Source organism: Parasteatoda tepidariorum, chromosome 9 (assembly GCF_043381705.1).
Source record: "Parasteatoda tepidariorum isolate YZ-2023 chromosome 9, CAS_Ptep_4.0, whole genome shotgun sequence".
Lineage (NCBI taxonomy): Eukaryota > Metazoa > Arthropoda > Arachnida > Araneae > Theridiidae > Parasteatoda > Parasteatoda tepidariorum.
In genome coordinates, this window is record NC_092212.1 from 76,457,743 (window position 1) to 76,476,612 (window position 18,870).

Here is an 18,870-nt window from a genome sequence, read left to right on the forward strand (position 1 = left end):
AAAAAATTTCAGGTAAGGAAATTTTTAGTCGCACTTGAACAAATGTTTAATATAAGAATTAAACATTAAAAAAACAATATATTTCTTTTTTAGCATTAAGCTGTATCTTGTACCATAAAATATTAATCTTATTTTCACAAACACACATCATAAGAAATAACAAGGAAAAAGTTTAACAAAAAAATTTTTTTCCAATAAAAAAATATTACAAAAGTACTACTAAAAATGAAAAGATAAGTATAAAAACATGTTCAGTAACACTTCAATGAGTATTGTATAATTTGAAAAACAAAATGTACTAAAAGTACAAAATTTCAACCAAAAAATGAAGAGCAGAATGGGAAGACACGTTAATCAACAATTTAGTGAATATAGTATTTAAAAATAAAAAAAATTACAAAATTGGTACTATAAAGGAAGAGTTTAGCAGAAAGGCATGTTAGGTAACATTTCAGTGAATATGGTATGGCATATAAAAACAAATTATGAAATTTGTACTTAAAAATAAAAGAGCTTACTGGGGAGAGATGTTACATAACAATTTAATGAATATGGTATGGTGTTAAACATGCTAAGAAACACTTCAGTAAATATGGTATGGTATTCTTTTCTTTAAAAAAAATTTTGAGATAGGTACTAAAAAAATGAAGAGTTAAGTTGAAAGATGCGGTAAGGTATATTTCATATGAAGAACTTAGTGATAAAACATTTTAAGTATACTGAAGTGTTACATAAAATGTTTTTAAGTAACATTTATAAATGCAGTATGGTATTTGAAAAAAAAAATATCAAAATTGAATTGGTACTAAAAGCTTAGTGAAACATATTAAGCAACACTTTAGGAAATGGGGAAAAAAATTTTCTCTTCAAAATATACAAAGCTATCAGGAAGTTGTATGTTATCATAGCATTCTTAAATTTGGAAATTCGGGTCTTCAAAATGTGATGTAACATGTTTTAGCACTAAGCTCTTAAAATGCTCAATCAGAAACAATTTAAGGTGAAATTAAACAGTTACTCATACATACCACATTGAGGAACATTGCATAGTTCTTTCCTCACACTAGGATCATTAGTGAAGCACCAGGGTTGAGTTTCTTTGCCACCAGGATTTCGACAGTAACTATGACCACCAACTAGCTCAGGATAATCAGCAGTTTTATAGAATATTTGATCACTCCACGGTTGGCACTTATAACCAGAAACTGTGGTTGACATTGTACCTCTATAATTTTCACCATTACCCTCAAAACAAGTATCCTCTGAAATATAAAGATTAAATTAAATATCATTGATATAATGACATCACATCTAATAAATACACTTACATCTAGTAGGGGAGAAAGGAAGATTAAAAATTTTTTAAGTGATTTTAAATTTTAAAACTATTTTTTAAATAAATACCTTTAAATGTTCATTGTTCTTATATTTCTCAGTTTAAATTATAGAAAAAAGTTTTTAAGTTGTTTATCAATTAATCACTTTTTGCTAGTTTACTTTTCCGAACTACAAATTTTTCTCTTCTTTTGATAATGAGAGAGAATTACGATTTGAAATATACTCATAAAATAATATGAGAAGATAATTTAAAAATTGTGGAGCATAAAATTCAGTTATTACATAATATTACACATTTTGGTATATATTTATGATGTTAAGTGACTTCCCTTTCAAAACTCAAAGTGCCCTTTTCAGAGAGGAAGTGCCCTGCCCTTTTTTATTCCTAGAGAGAATTCTGATTACCCTACAATGACACAGTCAAATTATACATTGAAAAGGGACAAATAATTCAAATTATTAATTTATTTTAGAAAGGAAAAATATAAAGCTCACAGAAATATTAAAGTTATTAATAATTTTAATTATAGTTACAATATTTGAAAAAAAAAGAAGAGAAAATTGTACATTTTTGAAGGCAAAAAAAAGGTTGATTGTATTTATATCTTTGTGTTTAACAAGAAAAAAAAATATGTGAAAAAAAGTAATAAAATAGAAATCATCCTACAATGGCACAAATAGAAATTATCCTACAATGGCACAAATAGAAATTATCCTACAATGGCACAGTCAATTTATACACAGAAAAGAGATAAATTACACAAATTATCAATTAATCTTACTAAGTAAAAATATATAGCTTGAAGAAATATTTCAGTTAATAAATAATTTTAATTAAAGTAAAATTTTTTTGAAAAAAAAGAAAAAAAAATTTACATTTTTGAGAAAAAAAAAAGACGATTCAAGTTATCTGCGAACCATAAATTTTTGTCACACAATTAATGTGCATAACCAACAACATGATTTCAATGTACTAAAACAGAACAGAAAAATATAAAATGTTTCTATCATAAGAAAAAAGCCATGAAATAAAAGTATTTTCAAATGGCATGATTAAATTTGAAATACAATCTAATTTTCAATTTCCAAGAGCGGAATAAAAAAATTAATACATTTTAAGAAAACCAAGAATTAAAATTCCGATGACATTCAAAAATTGAGAAATAACTTTTGAATTCTACAAAAATTAATTAGGAAGTTAACATCATGCAGATAATTAACAATATGAACCTCTATCCACTATCACAGCACTTGGAATGCCAAGACGCATGCACGTTTCACTCTCTTTCGATCCAACAGGTGGCAGTTCCTCACAGACGGGGAGTATCTTCTGCTGTCCAAGCAGCGGATGTCTTTTAGCGATGGAATATTCCATTCGGCAAATATTACTCTCCAGAACTTCACATTCATCTCTGCAAACTTGGCGTGGTATGGGATAGGGACTGTCCGTGTCACACAAAGGAAATGCGAAGAAGCACAAGGACGGAATGGCATACTTGTGGCACTCGTCTGACACGTCGTGTGATGTAGCAACGACTGTAAATGCGGCGGTCAGCTTCTCTTCCATGAGGCTGAGAGTCAACGGAGGTTTCACGTAGACCGATCGATTCCCGATGTACTGGACGCATGTTACTCCCCGATACAGTTGACAGAATCCAAGAGAGCCCTGAGGTTCAACTTCTGGTATACTAGAAGAAAAAGAATACAATAAGTTTTGTGGATAAATATAATAAATCTGTGTAGTGTGTCTACCACTACAAAAATACAATTCCAATTCACTAGTATATAAGACATGTTATCTCGATTCTATGTTGGGGTACATACTCATAGATGAAGGTTAACATTGTTGATCACACACAACATCGGCCTGTATACACTCTACTGATAATGTTGACACAGGATTTACCAAGAGCGTGGTGAACTTAATACAGCTAGCACAGTGATCTGAATACAGCTCCCCCTCACAAAGCAACAATGAATCAACTAGTGGAATCCGTTCATCGAATTTCTATCACAGATAAAATTCTGAAGGGGGAGTATTGTAGTATGTCTACCACTACAAAAATTTAATTCTAATTCACTAGTATATATAAGACATGTTAACTAGATTCTATGCTGGGGTATCTTTTCATAAAGGAAGGTTAACATTGTCGATAACTAACACCCCCACAATCTGCCTTTCCTACATAAGTCAGCTTTTTTGTTAACATAAGAACATTAATGCTAGACATCGCAAAGATGAATACTGATGCTAATAGCACCACTTCGCAGGATTATTTTTATTGTATGAACAGTGAGTTCACTCACCGAACTTAACAGAAAAACTAAACCACTTCGATCAAGCTTTTTCCATCTACTTGGGAGCAAAAAAGTTGAGGAAAAAATATGAAGGATAAACAATGGCACCTTTTCCGTATCATGATCTGTCGCTCCAACTACAGTGCCATTTCGCACTGTAGTTGGAGCGACAGATCCAATCCAAACTTGCAAATTTAAAAAAAAAAAAAAAAAAAACATGTAGATGCCTGCCCGGGGGTGGTTACGAGTTAAACCTTTTGAAATGGTCCCTTTTTGTGATGATTTTTCTTTGTTTCTCGTGGGCCATTGCCCAGAAGTTGCCAAGACTTGGCGTTTATTCTGTCACAGATCAAGAAGTGGAAATATCTCCCTAATATTTGAGTGAAATGTTAGGAATTTAAACCTATTAATTGAACGAATAACTTTTATTAGTTAAGTATCTACACAATTACATAGTAAAAAATAGATTATATTATTATATAGACCACGCAAATAGATTCCCTTAAGTAACTATAAATATGATATACTGAAAAGTTAAACCCCAATGCGAAATTATAACTTTTCCTTATACATGCATGTGTTTAAATTATACATAACACAAAATAAATAAACATTTATGCAGCATTTAATTTATCCTGTATACAAACAAATATGCAGTAAAAAATATGTTTGCTGAATATTTGTAAATAAGGTGTTTCAAAAAATAATGTAGTAAATTTAGGAAAGAACTTTATAAATTTTGTAATAAAAATTATAAGAACAAATTTAATAACCTCTGAATTAATATGAATTGAAATTTTAATCCTAATAAACAGTAGTAAGTTAATATTTTGTACTTGCTAATTATTACATCACAATATTATTACAATACTGGAGCAAGAATTATAGGAAAATTATGAATAACATAGAAAATACATCTAAATTAGAAAAATATGCTCATAATATTTCAACAATCTGAACTATCATGCATATTTGCAGGTTAGCTTTATAAAACATCTTATAAAATTAAGATACTTTTGTCAATAAATATTAATTACCTTATTATTTTTTTAGAGATAATACAGCATGATTATAATAATCAAATGGGCAAAAATTTTGAGGAAAAAATTTAGGGGACTACTTTTTATAAACAAATATTTACTGAAACCTTAAATATATATCTACGCGTAAATTATTCTTTTACTTGCGTCATACATTGTAATTAATTTATTTTATAAGTCGAACAGCTAACTAATAGCTAATATACAAACTGAAGGAGTAAAAACTATTATTTATATCTTATTTAGTCATTCACACAGACGCGAAGAACCCAAGAAAAATTTTACCAACACTGAAAAATCGTACTAAAAACAACAGAAAAATAATCGACTTCTAAATTATTATAACAATTTCATATTAATACAAATAACACACCGATATTTTATAATTTTTTAAAATATGTAACCACAAATACCGTACTTAACATATAAAATATCAAAAAACAACAACCCTGTTAGAACAAACTCTAAATGTATCAAACAAACCTCGAATTATATTCTTCAAAAATATCCGTGATATTTTCGTAATCGGGAGAAGAAGCGATAGAAACAGCAAAAAAGAGAACAGATAAAACACAACATAGCAGCAAGGCCGCCATGTTGTTATGCTTCTAAGGCGAAGTTCGGGTGGGGGAGTGGAGCGAGTAGAGAAATGAGCGCTTCAGTATGCGCACCAAAAACTGACAGCTGCGTAGTGTAGAAAAGTGCCACTCACAGGGGGGAAAATGCCGAAATTGAAACAAATCGTTGCGGAGAATTTTACGTTGGAGTTTCTGTTTCGATTTCTTGGTGTTGCTACCGATTTCGTTCAAGATGATGCCGCGATTTAGATTTTAAAATCGATCGAAACATATCTTCTTTTTTTTTTTTTTTAAAGAAAAAAAGTTACACTATTCTGTTATTATTTTGTTTAAAAGTGAAATACTTTGGAATTAAATCGAATTTTCTACTGAATTTTAATTTTTTTAAATCGAATTTATCATCAGTGTCAAATCTTACGTTTAATTTAGACCTGTCTCTACAAAGAATGAGAATTATTTTGAATAAGTTTATTCAAAAATTACACGCAAAATTTAGACCTGTGTTTACATAGAGTGAGTATTATTTTGTACAAGGTTGTTCACAAATTACTCGCAAAATTTAGACCTGTATTTAGACAGAGTGAGGATTATTTCGTACAAGGTCGTTCAAAAATTACATGCAAAATTTAGACCTGTGTTTGCACAGAGTGAGTATTATTTTGTACAAGGTAGTTCAAAAATTACATGCAAAATTTAGACTTGTGTTTACACGGAATGAATATTATTTTGTACAATGTTGTTCAAAAATTACATGCAAAATGACTATAATGACTTTCTGCTTTTTCCCCGTCTGTAAAAATTTCCATTATATTAAGATTAATTTGACATCATTTAATAGAATGGTTAATTTTTTAGATGAATACTCAATTCAAATTTTTTAATAAATAAAAATGTGCCGCATATTTTACTTTATACGGAAAAATTTATTATACTGTGTTAATTAACTTTAAATAATGTTTTTAATAAAATAGTGGATTATTTCAAATATTAGTTTAAAAGAGCTTATTATTATGATGAGTACTTATAATTGCAAAATTTTTGTAAACACTTTACTCTAAAAAAAAGCTAACAACTATAGTGAGAGCCTCAAGCCACAAATTTTAATGTAATACTTGATGCAAAAAAAGAGCTTATTGCAATGACAAATATTCCAAATTTTTAATAAAATATTTCACATTAAAGAGAAGCTTATTATTATAAGTGCTCTTAAGCTTCCAAATTTTTAATCCAAATTTTAGCTAAATTAAGCTAAAATTAAGCTTCCAAATTTTTAACATTTCCAAATTTTTAATCCAAATTTTAGCTAAATTAAGCTAAAATTAAGCTTCCAAATTTTTAACATTAAAGAAAAGCTTATTGTTATGGTTAAATTTCGATATTCAAAATTGTTAATAAAATAGTGACTTATCATCTACGCAGAAGAGCTCATCATTATGATGAGTACAAAATAGCAAAATTTTATTAGCTTTCCATCTCAAATTATATTACATATTAATATAATTTTAATATAATTTTTGAACTTTGAACAGCAAAATTATTTTAATTATGCGTTAATACGCATTGTATGTCATATAATATTAAATACATGCTTTCCACGACGTACATGTATTTTTACGTGTTATTTTTACGTACATATATTTTATTCGTATTTGCGCGTTTAATACGTGCTAAACACGTGTTCTACGTCATATTATAATAAATATATGTATGATATAACGTGTGCGTTATTTCTTACGTATATATATTTTTACGTGTATATTTATTACGTGCTTGCATATTTAATGCTTGTTAATTACTTGTTGTACGTCATATTATAATAAATATGTGTATACTATGACGTACACAGATTGATTGTATTTATGCTATTTTTACTTATTTTTTACTTATGTTTGGTGTTATTTTTTTACTTACATATATATTTACTACATATATCTTTACTTACGTATTTGCACTTACGTATTCCAACTTACTTATTCACATACGTCCTATTGTACGTGTATATACGTTTAATGCGTGATAATTACTTATTGTACGTCATATTATAATAAATATATGTACACATATTTTTCACTATGTGCAACAAGAACTAATTTTAAATTACATATACCGAATAGCGTAGAAAAAATAAATTTGGTCATCAGTTACAGTTAAGATCGAGAAATAATAAGATTTTTATAATTATACGAGCCCACATTCACAAACTCATGCTTGAATGACAACGGTCCGCTCCGTCTCGAATTTCACGCTTCGTAAAAAAAAATTGGGCACTTCCGAAACCCGGCATTCGATCGTTAATGACGACCAATGAGATACAGGGGGGCACAAAAGGGGGGCAGGGCAATTTCATTAATAAACGAAAACCAAGATGGGGGTCATTTAGTGACTTAGAGCACGCAAACCAAGGTGTGGGAGGTAAATTGAAAATGATTACCCCTGAGTTACAATCCCCCCCTACCTACGGAAAGAAACGGAATCATAACATGAAATTACTTCTTTAACATATGTTAAATAGTGAGTAACAACACGAGTTAATAGTGGAAAAATTTAAATAAAAATAGAGGAACGATTTCCTTTTTTTTCGCTTTAGAATTTTAAATTTTTAATTAGAAGGGCAAAAGATTGATTAGTGTTGAGGTAAGGGAGGTAAAAAAATTAGATTTTTTTGCTCTATAAAGCTCTTTTTTTTTCTCTACTCACCACATATGGGTGTAATTAGGATGATAATTACTGGCATGGGATGCCACTTAATCCCCTGAGGTAATTAAGAAATTTAAGATTTGAAGCGAGGCACATCATCGAGATTTTATCGATAATGCAATCAAATCGGTAGGTGAATAAAAATTTTTATTTTATTGAATAAGTGCCTTTTTTTCTTCCTTTTTTTGCATTCTATAGATACAGAATAAAGGAATGCAAATTACGAAGCAAATAGTTTTATTAATTAGAAGAAGTTTTAATGTGTGAAATACTTTAGTACAAAAAGAATTAGTTTACGAAGTTAGAATTAGAAGTAGAAGAAGTTAGAGTTAGAATTAGATTACGAAGATGAAGGATTGTTCTTATTAATGATATTTGAATCTATAATAATAAGGAGAATGATATGAGTGATAGGCTTTAATACAAAAACAATTAGTTGATGAACATAGAATATTGTGTTTTACGAAGATGAAGGATTGTTCTTATTAATGATAATATAATCTATAATAATAATAAAAAGATAGGTATGAGTAATTGGCCTTAATACAAAAACAATTGGTTGATGAATATTATATTTTACAAAGTTAAAAAGCACTCTTTGTAATGATTATAGAACCTAGAATAATAATAAGAAGAAGAAGAGCGAAATGCTTTAATGCAAAAACAATTCGCTGACGAAAGCCGAATATTGTATTTTATGAAGATGAAGGATTGTTCTTATTAATGATAATAGAATCTAGAATAATAATAAGAAGAACGATATGCCTTAATACAAAAACAATTAGTTGATGAACGCAAAATATTGTGTTTTACGAAGATGAAGGATTGTTCTTATTAATGATAATAGAATCTATAATAATAAGGAGAATGATATGAGTGATAGGCTTTAATACAAAAACAATTAGATGATGGATGCAGAATATTGTGTTTTACGAAGATGAAGGATTGTTCTTACTAATGATAATAGAATCTAGAACAATAATAAGAACAACGATATGCTTTAATACAAAATCAATTAGTTGATGAAGGCAAAATATCATATTTTACGAAGACGAAGGATTGTTCTTATTAATGATAATAGAATCTACAATAATAAGGAGAATGATATGAGTGATAGGGTTTAATACAAAAACAATTAGTTGATGAAAGCAGAATATCGTGTTTTACGAAGATGAAGGATTGTTCTTATTAATCATAATAGAATCTAGAATGATAATAAGAAGAACGATATGCCTTAATACAAAAACAATTAGTTGATGAACGCAAAATATTGTGTTTTACGAAGATGAAGGATTGTTCTTATTAATGATAATAGAATCTATAATAATAAGGAGAATGATATGAGTGATAGGCTTTAATACAAAAACAATTAGTTGATAAACATAGAATATTGTGTTTTACGAAGATGAAGGATTGTTCTTATTAATGATAATAGAATCCAGAATAATAATAAAAAGAAATGTATGAGTGATAGGCCTTAATACAAAAACAATTGGTTGATGAATATTATATTTTACAAAGTTAAAAAGTACTCTTTGTAATGATTATAGAATCTAGAATAATAATAAGAAGAAGAAGAGCGAAATGCTTTAATACAAAAAAAAATTCGCTGACGAATGTCGAATATTGTATTTTACGAGGATGAAGGATTGTTCTTATTAATGATAATAGAATCCAGAATAATAATAAAAAGAAATGTATGAGTGATAGGCCTTAATACAAAAACAATTGGTTGATGAATATTATATTTTACAAAGTTAAAAAGTACTCTTTGTAATGATTATAGAATCTAGAATAATAATAAGAAGAAGAAGAGCGAAATGCTTTAATACAAAAAAAAATTCGCTGACGAATGTCGAATATTGTATTTTACGAGGATGAAGGATTGTTCTTATTAATGATAATAGAATCCAGAATAATAATAAAAAGAAATGTATGAGTGATAGGCCTTAATACAAAAACAATTGGTTGATGAATATTATAATTTACAAAGTTAAAAAATACTCTTTGTAATGATTATAGAATCTAGAATAATAATAATAAGAAGAAGAGCGAAATGCTTTAATACAAAAAAAAATTCGCTGACGAATGCCGAATATTGTATTTCACGAAGATGAAGGATTGTTCTTATTAATGATAATAGAATCTATAATAATAAGGTGAATGATATGAGTGATACGCTTTAATACAAAAACAATTAGTTGATGAACGCAGAATATTGTATTTTACGAAGAAGAAGGATTGTTCTTATTAATGATAATAGAATCTAGAAGAATAAGAAGAACGATATGCCTTAATACAAAAACAATTAGTTGATGAACGCAGAATACTGCATTTTACACAAAGATGAAGGATTGTTCTTATTAATTATAATAGAATCTACAATAATAAGAAAAAGAACGATATGCCTTAATACAAAAACAATTGGTTGATGAAGGCAGAATATTGTATTTTACGAAGATGAAGGATTGTTCTTATTAATGATAATAGAATCTAGAATAATAATAAGAAGAAGAACGATATGCCTTAGTACAAAAACAATTAGTTGATGAACGCAAAATATTGTGTTTTACGAAGCTGAAGGATTTTTCTTATTAATGATAATAGAATCTAGAACAATAATAAGAAGAACGATATGAGTGATAGGACTTAATACAAAAACAAATAGTTGATGAATATTAATTATATTTTACAAAGTTGCAAAATTACTCTCAGTAATGATTACAGAATCTAGAATAAGAATAATAAGACTGAAATGCTTTAATACAAAAACAATTAGCTGACAAGCGCAGAATTAATGATTATGGAATCTAGAATAATAATGCTAAGAACAGTAAGGGTAAAATTCTTTAATACAAAAACAATTTGTGGATGAACACAGAATGTTGTAATTGACGACGATAAAGGATTATTCCTAGTAATGATTATAGAATCTAGAATAATAATAATAAAAACAATAAAAAAATATTAGTGCAATGCAGAATGAATAATAATAGTTTGGGTCCATTAATCAAAAGCTTAAATATTGGAATTTCTTAGGCAAATCTTAAAATAAATAAAAATATATTATCATAGTTGCCACCTTTTCTAGTTTTCCTAAGGATTTAAATAAATAAAAAAAACAAGGACAAAATGGTTACGTTGAATTTTTATTCCTTACTTACAAAAATTTCGTTTAAAATATTATTGATTACCTTTACGTATAAATAATGTATAACATAAATAAAACATACATATTTGAAAGCTTGGTAATTATTTCATTTGACTTTTTTATGGTGTCGATTTTTAAAAAAAAATATCTGCTATATATATCGTTGATTCAGAAACAGTTTCTACAACATAAAGGTATATTTAGAATTAAAAACGAAACAAGATTTCACTATGAAACATCGGTTATTTCCTTAAACTAACAGACTGAAAAACTTCAAGGTTTAACAGTTAAATAATCAACTCGGTTTGAGTTAATATCTACTAAATTTAAATTACAAAAATTAAAAATATATATAAAAAATAATTAAAACAGAAATGAAATTCTTAACCAAAAGATGTCTTTTTAAGTTTCATTTTTATCGAAAATAAGCTCGAAATTAAAAACAATAAAATAAAGCACACGAGCACTTCATCCGAAGGCAACACTAGAATGGAATGCGAAAGCTAGATAAGGATTCCAAGCGATTCCAGGAATCGAATGAAATAAGGATAATTTACCTGTTATTATGTAATGTTATCTTTGTCAGGTTATACTTAATTTATTTATCGTCAAATGATCTTGTATTACGAATTCACAATCCGTGACTATTAACAATATTTTTCAGACATTTTATTCATTTGTTTAAGTTTTCCTCTTCCTTTAAGTCTTGTCGATGGATAATAATTGTCTGAGTCGAAATATATAAATATTGTAAAAATGAAATATAGCACAGTGGGCCAGCATCCAAGGTTTCGTGGCCAAAATTAGTATTTCGATAAAATTTGTTTCAAAATTTGGGGTGTTTTATGTACAGGTAAATTGAATTCATAGTTGACATTTTGAAATACACTAAAAATACCCAAAAGAACAAAATGGTGGCTAAAATATGGCGAGCAAAAAATAAAATAAAATAATAATAATAACATCCGTTTAAATAATTTAATAAAGCAATGAAAATATAATAATTTTCGTAATTTTTTATTAAAAATGAGAAGCAAGTTATATTTCCCAAGTAATATTACAAAATAACGTGAATCAATTACAAAATAACGCGAAAACATGGAGAAAAAAAACATAATTTTTGTTTTTCGGTATATTTAATCCACCTTTCCAATACAGGCAAAATGGGGCAAATTTTTTCAAAAAAGAAACATCAAAGACGACAACAAAAAAAAAGTTTAGCTAATTATCTCGTGGAACTTTTTGGAACTAAGTTTCGAAAGTGATTCAAACATTGTAAAATGTCAAATGATAAGATATAAACTATAAGTTTGTCAAGAGTATTAACTAATACAACAAATTGCAAAATTGTACTATAATTTCAGACTAATTACTCTGATAAAAATATAACAGTAAGGTGAAATTCCTATATATATTTCTGAAATAAAAATTTAAAAGTTACATTAAAAAAAAATTTTTTTTAACGTTTTTTTCATTATATTTTACTCTTGTCTGTCCAAAAAGTAAATTATAATGCTTGGAATGATTATGAATACTTAATTTGGGCTATATTAAAACTGCCTANAGGTAGGACTAGTACTGCCATCAATTGAAAATTTTTCAAGATTTTTTATTTCAAATCATATTGGTAAAACATACCATGTTCAAATGTGCCCCTGTTCACAAGTGCCCCCCTCTCCCCTATCTAGTGCAAAAACATGATTTTGAGCAAAATTTCCGAAACTGAGTTTATTATAGATTCAAAATCCCTGTACTTATAGCTTTCTAAAAATATTTTACTTTTGTTTGTACTCTAATTATTTACGAAGTTATAGAAGTCTTTGTGCAAGGTGATAACACAGGATAGACTAGTGATTTTTAGTCTTTAAATGCTCAAAATCAGGTTGTTTTTTCACATTTTAAATCACCTTGAACACGATATCTCATGCTGTTTTCAACATAATTGTCTAAAATTTTTTTTGAGTGTTTATGATTATAACACGCATGTTTCGAACTACAGACTAAGAGAAAAAAGTAGATTTTCATTTTTTATGCGTGTTTTTTCGCAAAGAAAAGTGCGGAAAGTTTTAAAAATTTGCTTTTTTTAACTACTTTGAACCCTAACTATCAGTAGTGTATGTATTTGCTTTTAAGATAATAGTTCAAAACATAGTTGATAGCCTTATGAATAAAATACTCAAAAGATTTTTTTTTGTTTCGGGCGATAGAAATTTTTCGACTGTATTTAGCTTACATGCAAAAAAAATTCCTTATTTTTACATAAAAATGGCCACATAAAAAAGATAAAATAATGATAGTTGTTTTTGCTAGTTTTATAAGATTTTATGCACAATAAAACAAATAAACTAGTGTTTTAAAATTTTATATTAATATTTCAAAAAAAAAAAATTCTCGTAACTAGTCTGGAATTTCAAATAAATAAATAAAAAAAAAACACAACCCGAAAAAGAGTATCACTTTAAAAATTATATGAATTAAACTACCGATTCGATTCGATTTGCTGATAGCGAATATAAGATAATTAAAAGTTTATTTAAATTTAATTAGTTAATAAAATATTATTATTGTACAAGGATTAATAAGTTTATACAAAGGAAATCGACATAATTTTTAACTAAATGATTAGAACTATTGTGAAACTCAAAAAGATTTTGAAATTCCAATTTTATTGTATTGTATTATGATGTAACTTTTTTTATGATATAACTTATTGAGACGCTTTTGTATGATATATTGAAAAATGTTAACAAAAATGTAAAACTTTTTCATTTTTGTTAACACTTTTAGCTTATATCAAGATTAAGCTTGACAGAAACTATTGTTAATTGATGCATTTTATAAAATAAAGACACTGTCATAAGAGATATAATTAAAAAATACATAAATTACTAAAAAGTTTTTTTTTTCAGTAAAGTTCAAATTAATGAAATATAAAAATATCTAATTATATAGGAATAGATAATAAATTTTTTTAAACTTTGGTTCTACGTCTTCGAATGGAATTGGTAGTTAAATTAATATAATTATTGCAATAAAGCCTAACTAAACTCAGGCTGATTATGAAATGTTTCTCTGATTTTTCTAATTAGTCTGAAGCTGATTGTAATGCGTCTAAAAATATCAGGAGAGAAAGAAAATATGGGTGATATTTTTTCAATTGGACTAATTTAATTAGCCTAAAAACGTACGGGTTGATTGTAATAAGCCTAAAAATATAAGGCAGAATAGAAAATTCTGGAGATTTAGACTTTTCTAATTAGCCAAAAGCCATACCAATTAATTGTAATAAGCCTAAAAGTATCAGGCTGATTAGAAAATTTCCAATTAGACTAACGCAGTCCAGAATTTTACCCATTTACAAAGCGCTGGATTTTCCAATTAGTTAATGATATATTGTAAAAATATTTATCTATCGAAAATATATATTTATTGGAACGATTTTATTGATACATATCTCCCAAAGGAATCAAATCCTTACTCAAACAAACACAAACCACACAGGAAACGAAAAAAAAAAAATTCTCGATTTAAGTGCTAATTAAATGAAAGATATATAAAACAGTGACATCAACATATACGAGAAATTCTATCTGATTTTTGTGTTGGCTGGCGCCATGGCGCACTTGTGAAAAGGAGCGCCATTTAAAGAGCCAATCAAGGCAGTGATTAGAGTTGAAAGGAAGGAAAAAAATGGAGAAAAAAATAATATCTATGGAACGATATTGAGTTGGATTAGATAAAAGCATTGAAATTATCTTGATGATGGAACCGCCTAAATCGTTTATACGTCTTTGTGTAGGATATCTAAGAGGAAGAGGCCCCTCAATTTTTGATAAGGATATATATTTGGTTTTCCTTTTCGCCCTTTTCCTGGGTGAAGTAATATTAAATCAAGAGTTTTCTACAGCGAGATGCTTGTAAAAATGATGCTAGTTTCCTTTATTTTGATAGTCTTTAAATAAAACTTATTCAGGGTGCGTAGTTAGATTTTTCAACAAAAAATAAGCACCTTTTAAGCACTAAAAGAAAATTTTTAATCACAAAAAAGAAAAAAATAATAATTAGGATCTGTGCAAGATAAAAAAATATTTTTTCCCATCGTTTAAAGTTTTTAATTTTAGCTAGATTTGAGAGAAAAATACTGCGAAGCATTTTTGGTGGAATAAGTAAAAACGTTACCTGGTTTAAAAGATCAAACACGGAACTTTACAAAGCATTTTAAGAACCTGATGTCATTAAATTTATCAAAATTCAAAGGATTAAATGGGCAGGCCACATTATAAGAATGGAGGATAGCAGGACAACCAAAAAAGTTTTCAGTGCCAGGCCAACAGGTACAAGAAAAAGAGGACGACCAAACCTAAGATTTTTAGACTGCCTTGAAAAGGACCTACAAGCTTTAAAGATAATAAACTGGAGAACCTTGGCTAAGGGAAGAATGTCTTGGCATAGGCTTGTTGAGAAGGCCAGGGCCCATCCTGGGCTGTCGTGCCAATGAGAAGACGAAGAAGAAGAAAGGTCTTAATTTATAAACATAAAATCAATAAAATTCAAAAACTTTACATAATCATGATAAAATAACTAGTTTCCGATAAATATTTCAGAGAAAATTGTGAAAATCATGAATTTTTTGTAATTTAGAACGGCAATCGACACTGCAATGAAAAAAAAATATATATATATTTTTCGAAGAATAGGTAGAAATATATATTTTTAGATAGAAAAGTAAGCACTTTTAAGAAACCCCAAATAAAAAAAAGCACCTTTAAGGGCTTTTAAAAAATGTTAATCAAAAAATAAGCACCTTTATGCAGTTTTTAAAAACGCTACGTACCCTGTTATTCCTTACTAAATAAATACCCCATAATTCGCCTGAAGGAAAAAGTAATATAATAGAAGCGTCGTTGAACAGCAGACCCAACTTTTAGGTTTACGAATATTAATGCTCAACTGCATAGCCTAGTAATTTTGAACCCAATCCAGAAGACAAGTGAACTCCTGGATCAAGTATTGGGAGAAACCTGCCTTCGTGGAGAACTTTTTGATGAAACTAACCCGCATTTGCGTTGCATGGAGAGGAAAACCATGAAAACCTTCCATAGTTAGCCTGATGGCAAGGGGACTCTTAACACATGATCCGTCTACCACTGAAGATATTTTACGTCAGTACTGTGGCCGGTGAGAGCCGGGTGAGGAATTCGTATAGACCAGTCATTGCCGGGATTCGAACCCGGTTCACCTCATTGCAAGGCGAATGCTCTATCCCCTGAGCCACCACGGTAGATAATAAATTGGTATTAAGTAACAAAACTTAATCAAGCACAAAATTGAAATATTATAAACAGTTGCTTACATAGATTTAGGTGCGCCGTATCTTAGAATTACAATAAATTTAAAATTGTAATATGAAACAAAAACACAGTGAAAAGCTATATGAATATTTATAATCATTAATTTTATTTTAATTTAAGATAGCGAATTGCGGTGAAAAAGTAGAATTAAGGTACTAAAATGAAATTACTGAAATAAATTTTTTTTAATGATAGGAGAAAATAACTCACTATCTTAAAATAATTAAATTCAAAGTTTAATTACATGTTATTATTATTTATGAAGTGCTAAATAACTTAACCATTATTTGTCTGAAGACTCGTCGATATCATAATATAGCCGTGTGATTTCTCGGTATTATAATATGCATATAAAACATAAAAATCAAAAAGTAAAATTTTCAGTTTTTAATGAGTTAGAGCAATAAATAAATTTAAAAAAAATTAATGTTTCTGTGTTTGATATATTTAGGCAAATTAGTTTTTCATCAATGATTAAAACAAGTTTTATTAATATTGCTATAAAACTCATTTTAATCATTAATGCAACTTAAAATTTGACTGATTTATAAATTTATACACGATTGTAATATGTACACGATAAATTTATACATGATTCATCAATGAATAAAACAAGTTTTATTAATATTGCCATAAAACTCATTTTAATCATTAATGCAACTTAAAATTTTACTGATTTATAAATTTATACACGATTGTAATATATACACGATAAATTTATACACGATTCATCAATGATTAAAACAAGTTTTATTAATATTGCTATAAAACTACTTATTTTAATCATTAATACAACTTAAAATTTGACTGATTTATAAATTTATACACGATTGTAATATATACACGATAAATTTATACACGATTCATCAATGATTAAAACAAGTTTTTTTAATAGTGCTATAAAACTCATTTTAATCATTAAAGCAACTTAAAATTTTACTAATTTAAAAATTTATACACGATTTATCAATGATTAAAACAAGTTTTATTAATATTGCCATAAAACTCATTTTAATCATTAATGCAACGTAAAATTTTACTGATTCATAAATTTAAACACGATAGTAATATATACACGATTCATCAAAGATTAAAACAAGTTTTATTAATATTGCTATACAACTCATTTTAATCATTAATGCAACTTAAAATTTTACTGATTTATAAATTTATACATGATTGTAAATTGTATACACGATAAATTTATAATGATTCATCAATGATTAAAGCAAGTTTTATTAATATTGCTATAAAACTAATTTTAATCATTAATGCAACTTAAAATTTTACTGATTTATAAATTTATACACGATTGTAATATATTCACGATAAATTTATACACGATTGTAATATATACACGATAAATTTATATACGATTCATCAAAGATTAAAACAAGTTTTATTAATATTACTATAAAACTCATTTTAATCATTAAAGCAACTTAAAATTTTACTAATTTAATTAGTAAAATTTTACACGATAAAAATTTATACACGATTGTATTCATTATAAAATTTATACACATGTATGCTAGAAATTTTATAATTCATACAAGTGGGAAAAAAAATTGAAAATNACGATAAATTTATATACGATTCATCAATGATTAAAACAAGTTTTATTAATATTGCTATATAACTCATTTTGATCATTAATGCAACTTAAAATTTTACTGATTTATAAATTTATACACGATTGTAATATATACACGATAAATTCATACACGATAAATTCATACACGATTCATCAATGATTAAAACAAGTTTTATTAATATTGCCATAAAACTCATTTTGATCATTAATGCAACGTAAAATTTAACTGATTTATAAATTTATACACGATTATAATATATACACGATAAATTTATACAAGATTCATCAATGATTAAAACAAGTTTTATTAATATTGCTATAAAACTCATTTTAATCATTAATGCAACTTAAAATTTTACTGATCTATAAATTTCTACACGATTGTAATAATATATTCACGATAAATTTATACACGATTGTAATATATACACGATAAATTTATACACGATTCATCAATGATTAAAACAAGTTTTATTATTATTGCTATAAAACTAATTTTAACCATTAATGTAACTTAAAATTTTACTGATTTATAAATTTATACACGATTGTAATATATACACGATAAATTTATACACGATTGTAATATATACACGATAAATTTATACACGATTCATCAATGATTAAAACAAGTTTTATTAATATTGCTATAAAACTAATTTTAATCATTAATGCAACTTAAAATTTTACTGATTTATAAATTTATACACGATAGTAATATATACACGATAAATTTATACATGATTCATCAATGATTAAAACAAGTTTTATTAATATTGCTGTAAAACTGCTCATTTTAATCCTTAATGCAACTTAAAATTTT

General features: G+C 27.1%; 1 protein-coding gene across 2 annotated transcripts in view; it reads right to left on the minus strand.

Moving 5' to 3' along the window:
* Positions 1–18,870, minus strand: part of LOC107450463 (tyrosine-protein kinase transmembrane receptor Ror) — a 259,720-nt gene that overhangs the window by 11,855 nt on the left and 228,995 nt on the right. For both annotated transcript variants that reach the window (XM_071185114.1, XM_043047877.2), the window contains exons 7-8: positions 2,569–3,026; positions 1,029–1,262 (exon numbers count right to left, since the gene is read on the minus strand). In XM_071185114.1, coding sequence (XP_071041215.1) covers positions 1,029–1,262; positions 2,569–3,026 — 692 coding nt within the window. The remainder of the gene's footprint in view (positions 1–1,028; positions 1,263–2,568; positions 3,027–18,870) is intronic.